The sequence below is a fragment of the Taudactylus pleione genome, unplaced genomic scaffold, assembly GCF_031769625.1.
Source record: "Taudactylus pleione unplaced genomic scaffold, aTauple2 ptg000381l, whole genome shotgun sequence".
In the NCBI taxonomy this organism is placed as follows: Eukaryota; Metazoa; Chordata; class Amphibia; order Anura; family Myobatrachidae; genus Taudactylus; species Taudactylus pleione.
This window is the reverse complement of record NW_028284782.1, coordinates 2884026-2896391: the sequence shown is the minus strand read 5'-3', so window position 1 is coordinate 2896391 and position 12366 is coordinate 2884026. Positions and strand designations below refer to the sequence as shown.

Here is a 12366-nt window from a genome sequence, read left to right as displayed (position 1 = left end):
TACACTGTATTCCTGTAGCAGGGATTTCATGGCTACACTGTATTCCTGTAGCAGGGATTTCATGGCTACACTATATTCCTGTAGCAGGGATTTCATGGCTACACTATATTCCTGTAGCAGGGATTTCATGGCTACACTATATTCCTGTAGCAGGGATTTCATGGCTACACTATATTCCTGTAGCAGGGATTTCATGGTTACACTGTATTCCTGTAGCAGGGTTCGCATGGCTACAATGTATTCCTGTAGCAGGGATTTCATGGCTACACTGTATTCCTGTAGCAGCGATATCACGGCTACACTGTATTCCTGTAGCAGCTATTTCATGGCTACACTGTATTCCTGTAGCAGGGTTTGCATGGCTACACTGTATTCCTGTAGCAGGGATTTCACGGCTACACTGTATTCCTGTAGCAGGGTTTGCATGGCTACACTGTATTCCTGTAGCAGGGATTTAATGGCTACACTGTATTCCTGTAGCAGGGTTCGCACGTTTACACTGTATTCCTGTAGCAGCGATATCACGGCTACACTGTATTCCTGTAGCAGCTATTTCATGGCTACACTGTATTCCTGTAGCAGGGATTTCATGGCTACACTGTATTCCTGTAGCAGGGATTTCATGGCTACACTGTATTCCTGTAGCAGGGATTTCATGGCTACACTATATTCCTGTAGCAGGGATTTCATGGCTACACTATATTCCTGTAGCAGGGATTTCATGGCTACACTATATTCCTGTAGCAGGGATTTCATGGCTACACTGTATTCCTGTAGCAGGGTTCGCATGGCTACACTGTATTCCTGTAGCAGGGATTTCATGGCTACACTGTATTCCTGTAGCAGCGATATCACGGCTACACTGTATTCCTGTAGCAGCTATTTCATGGCTACACTATATTCCTGTAGCAGGGATTTCATGGCTACACTGTATTCCTGTAGCAGGGTTCGCATGGCTACACTGTATTCCTGTAGCAGGGTTCGCATGGCTACACTGTATTCCTGTAGCAGGGTTCGCATGGCTACACTGTATTTCTGTAGCAGGGTTCGTATGGCTACACTGTATTCCTGTAGCAGGGTTCGTATGGCTACACTGTATGCCTGTAGCAGGGTTTGCATGGCTACACTGTATGCCTGTAGCAGGGTTTGCATGGCTACACTGTATGCCTGTAGCAGGGTTTGCATGGCTACACTGTATGCCTGTAGCAGGGATTTCACAGCTACACTGTATTCCCATAGCAAGGATTTCACAGCAACATTATATTCCTGTAGCAGCAATTTCAGATCTGAGAATTTTGGAAGAAGCGGGCTGGTAGCAGATGAAGGTGCCGATCACTGCAGCCACTGGAGTATAGAGCCTGAAGCTTTTTGTTGTCAAATTGAAAGCACCCAAGCTCTCTGCATCCTATCAATGCCCTATGGTAATACCAGTGTCCTGTAATTAATGATATGAGATCTACAGACTGAAAACCATCCATAATTGAATGAATAGATAGGCTATTGACATACAATATGCTTACGACTGTTAAGCCCTGCAGGGAAAACTTACATTTAAATAATCACAATGCACAGTGCTTCCCACTCTACGCTTCTTCTTGGGAGGCAACTGTTGTTTAGGGAACTTCAAGACCAAGGATTTTCTCCGGACCTCATCAGCACTAGAAGAGGAAACAGTCAATGTAAATATTGTATTACTATTATTTAAAGTGCAGGCTCTAGACAATGTTTTTATTTTTCTGTTAACTAGGCTTATTATGAGCATAATTAAGATAATAAGTATTATTCCTTTCCCATATTTAACTTAAAACCCGTGGGATTTACATTTACGTAAATGTATTCCTGTGTCATCTTCAATTAGTGAGCAGCTGCTAAAAGGCACAAAATGCAACAGTACTATTTTTAAATACATTAATAGACCCGTCAGTGCAGAGCTACAGTCTGTACACCCTGTGATTTCACCCTCACCTTTCAATCAGCTGTTTTCCTAAAACAATTTTGGTCCCCTCTACTTTAATCAGCTCCTCATTGTCATTGTGTATCACAGTTTTCTCCAGCTCCTCTTCCTGCTCTTCAGTCATTGCCACTGGGTTAGACGGAGGAGCATTGGTTTGATAGTAGAGTGGGCAGAACTTGTTGGTTCTCATGTGTCCAATTGCACCACAAGCTCCACATTTCAGCTTTAGGGAAAGATAAGACTCACATTTTATAGATGAAATGTTAGTCAGACAACAGGGCAAAGAGCATTTAGGTGAAAACTTTGAATTGATCTACAGCTACTATTAAGCTTCTATTTGTCTAGTTAAGTAAAGCAATCCTCAAACTGCTAGATGATAATATAGATGCAATTTTGGCTAATTGCTGAATATATGTTAGGGCTCATTTTCTAACTTTACCTTCAAATCTGGACGCTCTTTCATTTTCTTGGGTTTCTTTTCTGGAGGTCCTCGGAGTTTCTCCTTTTCTTGGTTGCGCTTCAATCTTCGAAGCTGCTCCTGGATTCTTCGCCTTTCTTTCCTCATCTCCTCACGATGTTGTTCATCGAAGAGAGCAAATTTCCGACTTTAATACAGAGAAGATTCAAAACAGTGAATCCCTTTTGGTCCCTTCCATACATTATGACAAGTACAACTCTAAGTTCTCATATTCCCCACCCTTCAGATGCATAATTATGTACTCACATAAACTCATCATCTTTAGTAGTACGGATTCGACTATACGCATCAATAACTGCTGGCTTACGCACTGTCTCACACCGCACATATTCTTTCCCATCTTCATCTCTAAAAGTGCGGTAGATTTTCAGCCGGCGTCCACTTGCTGCAGAATTTAAACTGGTCACAGAAGCCGTGTCATCGTCCTTGTGAGAACCTCCTGAAGTAGCGGACCCTGTGGCTAAGAAAAAAGTTCTCTCAATGTAGTATATGTACTAAAGTAATAGAAACTATAATTGAAGGAACGACATTGCTTTGTAATCGGCTGAGATCCTGGCCTCTCCAACACCTCTCCCCCCTAATGGCGGCGACACACCTCCGCTTTGGGAAACTGAGGCCGTCGCCACCCACTGCCTACCCAGAAATGGCAGCAGACTGTCAATCACAGAGCCTGCTGCCAGACTGTATGCGTGATCGCATACCCATGCTGCACATGCGTAGTATGGGTCAGACACATGCATAGATTCCCGATAATCAGGAATCTGTGTGATCCTTATCATTACATCCGCAGCTGGATCACCCGCTGAAATCTCTCTGCAAACCAACATTGAAGACCACGTCTTGCAGGGCTGCCATCGGGGGGGGGTGAATGCCGGGACTAGAGTCAATAACAGAAAAGGGCCAGCTCACAGTGGTACTGTGTGGCTGCAAGCAATCTCCCCAGCTGTTTGCAGTCTCCGTATGCTGAGCTTTGCCAGGATCAAAGATTGTGGATTGATTATACTGTCTGCCACATTCTGAAAGTATCGATTGCTGAGCTGCTCATGAGCCTGCCAGGGACTCTGCTAAGACCCTCGGGGTGGCTGCTGTGAGATGGGACAGTAAGTGAATAGCTAATATTACGGACTGTTTAATGTCAAAGTTTATCATGCAAACAGAGAGGGCTGACTAACTCTGTATTTCACGTGTGTGTCTTTTTTCAAATGTGATATAACACAGCCCTTTGGAAGAGATGAGTGTGTGACTGTAGGAATGAAGCCAGCCCCTCAGCCCCAGAACCTGTGCAATTTAAGCATGTCCTGGTTTTATGGGATTGTGTGGCCTTGACACTGTTCAAACCAAGGCAAAAACCTAATCCTGGTCAAACTACACCACCATGCCAAATTTGATGGAGCTAGGTATAAAACTCTGGCCTTGCACAGAGAACAAACAGACAAACACACTTTCTTGCTTGCAAGTCTAGCTTGCTTACACAGAGCTCTAACATTCTCCTGTCAATCTTAGCCATGCATTATAATACAATAACGAAAAGAAACGGATAGCCTGTGGCGCTTAGAATGGACTGGGATTCACACTGTCTAACTCAAATGAGCCTTGAAATATCTATATACAAAATGATTATGTGAATAAAATTATATATACATACTGTATATCATTATTTAAAGGGATTTATGGTTACTTACCGTTGAATCCTTTTCTCTGAATCAGGCTGGGGAATACTGGACCATGGGATTGTCGGTTGGGGCTGGAGCAGGCACTTAATGACACTGTAGCTTTAATCCTAGCTCCTCCTCCCTGCAATCCCACAATTCCAGTACTTATTTAAAAGAGCCCGGAGAGGAGTAGCAGAAACCCCCTGAAACAGTTTAGCACAACCAAACAACCCAGTAGCAAAAAGAACAGTCAAGAACCAAACACCTCGCACTACTGAGCGTGAGGGAGGGAACACAGTGTCCACCAGCCTGATTCAGAGAAAAGGATTCAGCGGTAATTAACGAAAAATCCCATTTTCTCTTTCTTCAAGGCTGGGGGACACTGGACCATGGGACGTTCAAAAGCCGCCCCCAGGGGAGGGAACGCTCAGGCTGCCTGACTGGAGAACTGTACGCCCAAAGTGGGTGCCGCCGGAGGCAAAAGAACCTGAAACGTAAATATGGGCAAACGTGCGGACTGGACCAGATTTCCGTACAGCGGACATGTACTTCTGAAGTCCCAGGTCAGTTGCCCAAGAGATCCCAGCCGCCTTAGCATAAGGCGCTGACATCCAGTTTGGCGATGGTCGAACCGTCCTGGAGTAGTCTGAAAAATGACCAAGCTGATCCAACGCGTAAAGGCCTTCTGAGTAGCTGGCCAACCATGTTCAAAAACGTGCCATAAGAACCCGCAGAGAACAGTGCAGCGTACTAAAAAAGACAAGTCCAAGGAAAACTGCAGAGCTTAGCCAACAAGCAGAGCCAGATCATCCGAGTCCCGAGGAAACACCAAAGGAGGAAGTACCGGAAGGACAACATCCGAAACCAGTGTTGGCTGGAATCGTAAATGGGTATGCAGAACCGCCCCTGGAAGACGAGCAAATACTCAACTATTCCGAGGGAAGGTCATAGCCATAAGGTAAACCAGCTTCCAAGGAACGGACTGAAGCTTCCTGGAATGCAACAACTCCAATTGGAGCCTGTGTGAGAGTCCCAGGAGACAAGATTAAGAATCCACAGCTTCACCTGCAGATGAAACGATGGAAAATACACGGCACACGCTGCCAACCCGGTTTGGACCTTTGGAAGAAGGGTCAAACGCTGCTGGAAGGAAAATGACAGGGCTAAAACTGTAACGTCCTGAGACAAAGTTGTCAGTCGGCCTCCCGAAACGTGAGAGGCGAAACCTTGTAATCATTACACCACAAGAGGTAGAGTTTCCAAACCCAGAAGTAAGCGTAAGATGGAAACTGAGTCCGGGCTTGCAGCCTAAAAGGACCACGGGAGAGAAACACCTGCAGCGTCATCACTCCCAGGCCCAGAAGTCCAGGGGTGAAAATCAGCCGAGGAAGTTCCTGGGTAGAAAAGAGCCTAGGTGTAGCGAGTCTGGACAAGATGAAAGACACCGCCCTAGGCCCCCCCGATCTTGGGAGAATATCCGTGTACCATGACTAGCGCCACCAGCCTGGAGCCACCAGGATTACCCTGACTCGGAAAACCTTAATGCCCCTGGAGATCTGAAGGAACAGTGTGGACAGCGGAAACAGATGCCCTGGATAAAAATGCCACAGAACAGTCAAGACAGCCACTTGCGGAAGCCAGTGGATACCAATATCCCATCCAAACCTGTGGAGCTTTGCAAATGTGCTGAGAGGCCCGAAATCTCCACTGGAAAAGCCTCACACCCGAACAGTAGGGGAGAGATAGAGAAACCACTGCCCTGGGAGAAACGTGGTTGTGCTGAGGAAATCCACCATCCAAAGACCCACTTCTGGCACGACCACTACTGAGAGAGAGATACAACAAAAGGTTTCCGTCCCCGAAAAACTACAGTACCGCTGTCGTGCACTGTAGTCTGCCGGAAAACGTACCTATGTTCTCACCTGATCGTTATTTGACCGAATGCAACCAGCCAGTGAGGACGGACAAGGCCCTTTAGAACGATACCTTGGAGCTCGAGGACATCGAACAGCCGAATCATTATGGACGGTTCCCCAAGGTCCCAGAACCAAAATTTTACTTCACGGCACCTCAGCCCAGGAGACTCGTCGCCGTGGCCACAGCGAGCCTGTCCGGAAGGACCAAGAAGTGGACCGGGAGAAGAACGGAAATCCCTCCACCAATGGAGAGTGATGGGTGCTGCTGTACCGAATGGGAACTGAGATGAAAGGGATGCCCTGCAACCCTGTCAAGATGGGAGAATTACACACTGGGACTCCCTTAAGTAGAACCTGGTGTACTGAATGGTCTCTAGTTGGAGAGCAACTAGGCCAACAACCAAATGATCAACATGAGACCAAGATCGGTAGGGTCCCAGTATTGTCTGTCGCAAGACAACACCACTGGAGAGAGGTGTCGAAGGTCACCCCCAGAACTGAAGGCGCAGACACGGAAGCCAGGAAGGCCTAAGTCGGGATACAGCCCTGATCTGAAAGCACTTGAAACAAGAGACCGGAGAAGGTCCGTAACGCTGAAGTAGAGGTATCTTACATTAGCAGAACTGAAGAGGGCCAAATAGTGATACCTGCTGTGCACCTTATGTGCGGCAGCACCAACTGTGTTGTGTTGCAAACAAACAGAGCCAGGGCTCCACCGAATGGTAGGGTCCGGAATAGACAAGGAACAGAGTCAAGTACCCAACTGAGGAAGTAGGACTACCTGCCTCAAACGGAAAATCGAAAACACACGTTCCCGACCTCTAGCGAGGTGGTCTTGGCCTTTATGCTGTAGATCTCGGATCAAAGAGAGTTCATGTAAACTGAACTACCCATCCCTTGGTGCTCAAGGCATGAAGATAAAAAAATAAATAAGTGGGGCGCTAGTCAGTTAAAGGTGTAATTTAATAAAATGACACATTCATAACACATGATATACAATAGAAAAGGAAACATAACTAAAAATAATACTATAAAAATAGAAATACAGAAAAAGTTTTGATGAATAAATAGATAAATGAAATAAAAATCAAAATAACAGTAAAAATAAATGAAAATAAATTAAAAGGAGCATATAAATCAATAATATACATAAACAATCAATTCAGCTTGCACCACTCCTGTTATAATGGTACTGCAAAGACAAAAGTGCTTCAACTCCTAAAGGAATTTTTCAAGTAAAGCTGCTTAGCAGCACACATCAGAAAATTAAATCTGGTTATATATGTTTGTAGTATCAGATAATCAAGTTATAGTTCCATTTAGAAGGGATAATTTGTATCCCTTCTAAATATGATCCCCAGTTTTCACCTAGAAACAACACGGTGACTGATAATTACCACTGCAGGCTTTGCAAAATCTTGCCATGCAGTACCGGGTCTGACATAAGGGATACCATTGGGGCTTTTATCTTCCTGAGTGAGACGATTACTCACTATACATGCATGTGGCTTAAAAACTATTCCGGCAAACCCATGTTTAAAATTCCACAGGCTCACTAATTATAAGTGCCTCAACTGGATCTACTCACAGTTTATATCCCTGTTTGGGACTGCTACATACAGCAAAAAACGGTATACTGAATATACCTGTTTCTTTTCCGGAACTTTGTTTTTATATGAATAATATATATATATATATATATTTTTTTTTTTTTTGTGGTAAAAGTTTGTGCTTTTCTAAAGGATACAAATTATCCCTTCTAAATGGAACTATAACTTGATGATCTGATACTACAAACATTTATAACCAGATTTAATTTTCTGATGTGTGTTGCTAAGCAGCTTTACTTGAAAAATTCCTTTAGGAGTTGAAGCACTTTTGTCTTTGCAGTACCATTATAACAGGAGTGGTGCAAGCTGAATTGATTGTTTATGTATATTATTGATTTATATGCCCCTTTGTTTTTGTTTTATTTTTATTCTTTTTAATTTATTTTCATTTATTTTTACTGTTATTTTTGATTTTTATTTCATCTATTTATTCATCAAATCTTTTTCTTTATTTCTATTTTTATAGTATTATTTTTAGTTATGTTTCTTTTTCTATTGTATATCATGTGTTATGAATATGTGTAATTTTATTAAATTACACCTTTACCTGACTAGCGCCCCACTTATTTTTCTTTTTTGTATTTCTCTCTTTTGGGGATTATCCAGTTTTTCCCAACTGTGGTGGCTGGCTGTCAACTAGGTGGCCTTTATCTTGAATATACATTCTGAAATACTGTTTACGATTGCTATATTGTATAGATGCGACACATATACAGTATATATTGACATCCTATAAGTATTAGCACCTTGGTTTGTTTTGTTTTTACAAGAGAAAACAGGGGCTAGAATTAGCCAGTCGGCCTGAGAACTTGTATCACCAATCTGTTGCTGACCGGAAGCAACCGCCCTATTATGTGCAAGTGTACTGGTTAGAGAGAGAGAGAGACACTCCGTCAGGCCCTAGGCTTCTATGGAGCTTGTTCCCATAACGGAGAGTGTTACTAGAATTCTGCCTCCATAATTGAGAGTGCTACTAGAATTTAACCTCTGCTGGGGAAGAGTCAGCCTGACCGTCCAAGGACTTCCAGGAGCGAAAACTTGGCACTGCGGACCCCACCCTTGGGGATTGCCACTGACAGAGAAATCCCTTACCAAACCATAGATAGTGTAAGGAACAACCCTTCAAAGCATGCATATGCTAAGAGTAGAGCCAAAGGGCCCTTTAAGCCAAAGCGGCTGTAGCTGACATTACGGAAGCTGCCTGTGCCCAGTCTTGCTTGACTTTCCACACAGAGCTTGCATGTCCTGCCAATGTAGAAGGGAATCCCAGGGCGAATCCATGGGAAGTCCCACGACGAAGTCGGTAGTAGTAGTGACCATAGCTCATGCCACCCTGCAGGGCTTGCCAAGGCTAGATTACGACCATAAAGCCTATCAAACCAGACCGGAGACCACTCTGCAAGGTCTAGCTAGCGAATCCCAACTGGATGCTGCGCCCAGGCCAGGAAGGAGTGTGTGTGTATGCGGCGGTCTAAACGGCTACTACAGCAACCACCGTGGAAGGTTCTTTCTCTTGGGTACTGAATCCGCTGGAAGCAACTGTGTAAGGGATGGGGCCTACTGAAATGGCATTTCCTAAGCCTCCCTGATGAGACTGGAGACAGACCCTTGGACAGACCCAGAGCCACAGCATGGGAATCCATAACTAAAATTGCCAACAGAGTGGTGCGCAGCAGCAATGAGGCGGAAAAGACAGCCTGTCCTATTCCTTCGAGACAGTGCAAGTCTGCGCATGGTCTTTCCTTCAGGAAACTTCCAATGAGGCCCCCTACCTGCGCCTCGCACAGCACAGGATTCCCTGCAAATCCCAGAACCCGAGCGAGGCATACCTTGGCTAGGAACTTAACTCAGAGGGAATCCCCAAACCTGAACTTGGTCTCCCAGTGAAGCACCCCCAGCAGCACTAGGGCATACACCGACCTGCTGAGAGCCCCTGCCCATACATGTCCCACCGTGGTGGACGCAGCAGCACAGCTGCCTACACCCGGTCCTATACATACAAGGCCCCCGAGGACAACTGCTCGTTACCTCACGTATGGGAGTACACAGCGGCTAAAATACAGCAAAATACCAACTCCACGCAGCTAGGGCCGTAAGAGGAATCAAACACACGCCGCCATGCGGCGAGGCCACACCGCCAATCATTAGCCCATACAAGTCGTTAAGGTAGCGAATAGATTCTATTCAGTAGACCTACCCAGACTTAATCAGTTACTGTCCAATACCCTCAGTCATCACCTATGGTGGTGGGGGTATCTAAACCTGTAGCGATACAGAGAGGAGGTGTATTAGATATTAACCTGATAAGAACCATTAATACACTCCCAATTACAAGGTACTAATTAAAACAGGTTATACAGGCAGCTTAATACAGACAAAAGGGTTCTTAGCCATCCAGGGGACCCACATTGCTGCAGCAATGGAGAGGAGTTGTGCAGAGCAGGCGAATGCAGCAGTCCAGGCAGATGCATGACTCATCCAGGTCTCCCTTGCTGTCTCTGCACACTGTATCATTGCCGGAGGGGGAGATCAGCTCCGCCCCCTCCAATCTCCACTCTCCTGTTGCACCGAGTAGTGTGAGGGGAAAACTCTGGTTAAGCCCAGCTGATCCGGGGTGTCCGTGGCATGCACGCTACTCCTGCATCTGTGTGAGGGGAGCCGCTGCCAACAGAAGCCCGGCAACATGTAATGCGTAGGGGAGGCCGGCAGCTACAGGCTCCGCCGCCCCTATACTGTGGCTGTACTGACAAGTGTTACTCCCCTGCCTGGGGACAGCACTTGTACCACTCCCTTTGGTGTACGCTGAGCAGAACTTTGACCTGGGGAGCCTGTTCTGGGCCTTCCATTGTATGGATTTGGATGAAAACTTCACAGAAAAATGTCAACTGCTATGGGATGCCTAATGGAGTGGTTGGGCTCCCATTTGGACCTCACGGTGGAGTGCGCCGTGCAGAACTTTGTCCCAGGGAGCCTGTTCTGGGCCTTCCACTGAATAGTTTTGGACGACATCACATAATTTGGACAAAAACTTCATAGATTGATAACATTGAATCCCAGAAGACATACACTAGGGGGTTGAGGTCCCAGTTGGATCTCCCATTGGTGTACGCTGGGCAAAACTTTGACCCGGGGACCCTGTTCTTGGCCTTCCACTGGATAGATTTGGATGAAAACTTCACAGAAGGGTGGCAATTGGTCTGGGATGCCTAAAGGAGTGGTTGGGGTCCTGGTCGGACCGAATGGCGGAGTGCGCCGAAAAGAACTTTGCCCCAGGGAGCTTGTTCGGGGCCATTCAATGGATGGATTTGGAAGACATCACATTATAAAACTTAATAACTTGAAGATTTAAACCCGGGCAATGCCAGGTACTTCAGGTAGTTCAAAAATATAACAAACTTAGGGGAGTAATTCAATTTGCCCTGATAAAGTATCGGGTGAGAAAAAGGGGCGCTTTATCGACCGAGGCTATTCAATTAGGCTCCCATTTTCTCCCGATTCCAGTGTTAACACCCCTTAAATGAGCTGCTTTAACACCCGTAATCCGTGAAAAGTTCACGGATTTGGTCGCTAAGTAGCTGTTATTCCCCGATAACTGCACACGGGGATCTCTTTTCAAGTCTCATGAGGCCCAAAAAGAAATCCCTGTGAAGTGGGGCTACCTGAATAGCCCCAGGTAATAAATTAGCCCGCGGCTAATTGAATCTCCCCCATAGTAGTAAACACCCTAAATGCACTCATACCCAGAACAAAAGGAACACATTGCTTATCATAAATCAAAATACGCTAACAACCTTGGCAAATCCTGAAGAATATTATGATAACCACTTTATGATCTCTTCCTGAACCTAAACTAGCCTAAAATTAGAACTATTTCAATCAATTCAAAAACCTTCATGCAATAAATTATATATTAACTATTGAGCAAACTGAAAATATACTCACAAAACCCTTTCCTTTTGTCTTTTCTGCTTCTCTCTTTATCATTACCACTGTCTTCTCCCATTAACATTCTTTGCAGCTCTTTTCTCTCCTGCTCTTCGCGCTCTCGAGACAGCTGGGAACTGGTCTTCTTGTTTTGCAACATGTTCTCAATGTTTTTTCCCATCTCCTCAAAGTCACTGTCTTCTGCAGAGCTACTGTCAGTGTCTGTGGACAAAACCTCAGCAGACTCTAAAACTCTGTAGATAAAAAAAAAAAGGATGTGTATGGAAAAATATATCTCAGAATAAAATAAAATTATAATGTACTGTGATCAGCAGCAAGCTAATGTGCAACCTACAGTCTACTTTCAAGGCAAATAATGAGAGTTATGGTGAGAACTTACCTTTGTTAACTCTCTTTCTTCTAGGTCCATAGGATCCACAGGGAGACCTTGGGGGTGTAGGTGATGGGAACCACGCAGTTAAAGCTTTAGCTACCAGGATGCACTGGGTCCACTCTCCCTCTACCCCACTCCCGAGCCAGAGGCACCTAGGTTGGTAATAAGCCAAAGGCCGGAGGAGGATAAGAGAGAAGGAAGACTGGTACACTCAAGAAACACTCTCACAGAAAAGGAGACGGGAAACCAGTGACCAGCAATATAGCCCATATGAAGCCTGGTGCTTCAGGGCGGGTGCCTTGTGGACCCTATGGACTTCGAAGAAAGAGTTAACAATGATAAGTTCTTACCATAACTCATTTTCTTCTTCAGGGTCCATAGGCTCCACAGGGAGACCTTGGGCATGTCCCAAAGCAGTCCTTTCAATAGTGGGGATGC

At 45.2% G+C, this 12366-nt stretch overlaps 1 protein-coding gene across 2 annotated transcripts in view; it reads right to left on the bottom strand.

Moving 5' to 3' along the window:
- Window positions 1-12366, bottom strand: part of TAF1 (TATA-box binding protein associated factor 1) — a 124373-nt gene that overhangs the window by 24791 nt on the left and 87216 nt on the right. Inside the window, exons 23-27 of one of the 2 annotated variants that reach the window (XM_088445545.1) lie at window positions 11553-11788; window positions 2679-2886; window positions 2394-2559; window positions 1966-2177; window positions 1550-1658 (exon numbers count right to left, since the gene is read on the bottom strand). In XM_088445545.1, the coding sequence (XP_088301671.1) occupies window positions 1550-1658; window positions 1966-2177; window positions 2394-2559; window positions 2679-2886; window positions 11553-11788 (931 nt within the window). Of the gene's footprint in view, window positions 1-1549; window positions 1659-1965; window positions 2178-2393; window positions 2560-2678; window positions 2893-11552; window positions 11789-12366 lie in introns of both variants that reach the window. The other variant, XM_088445546.1, reaches the window with a different exon arrangement.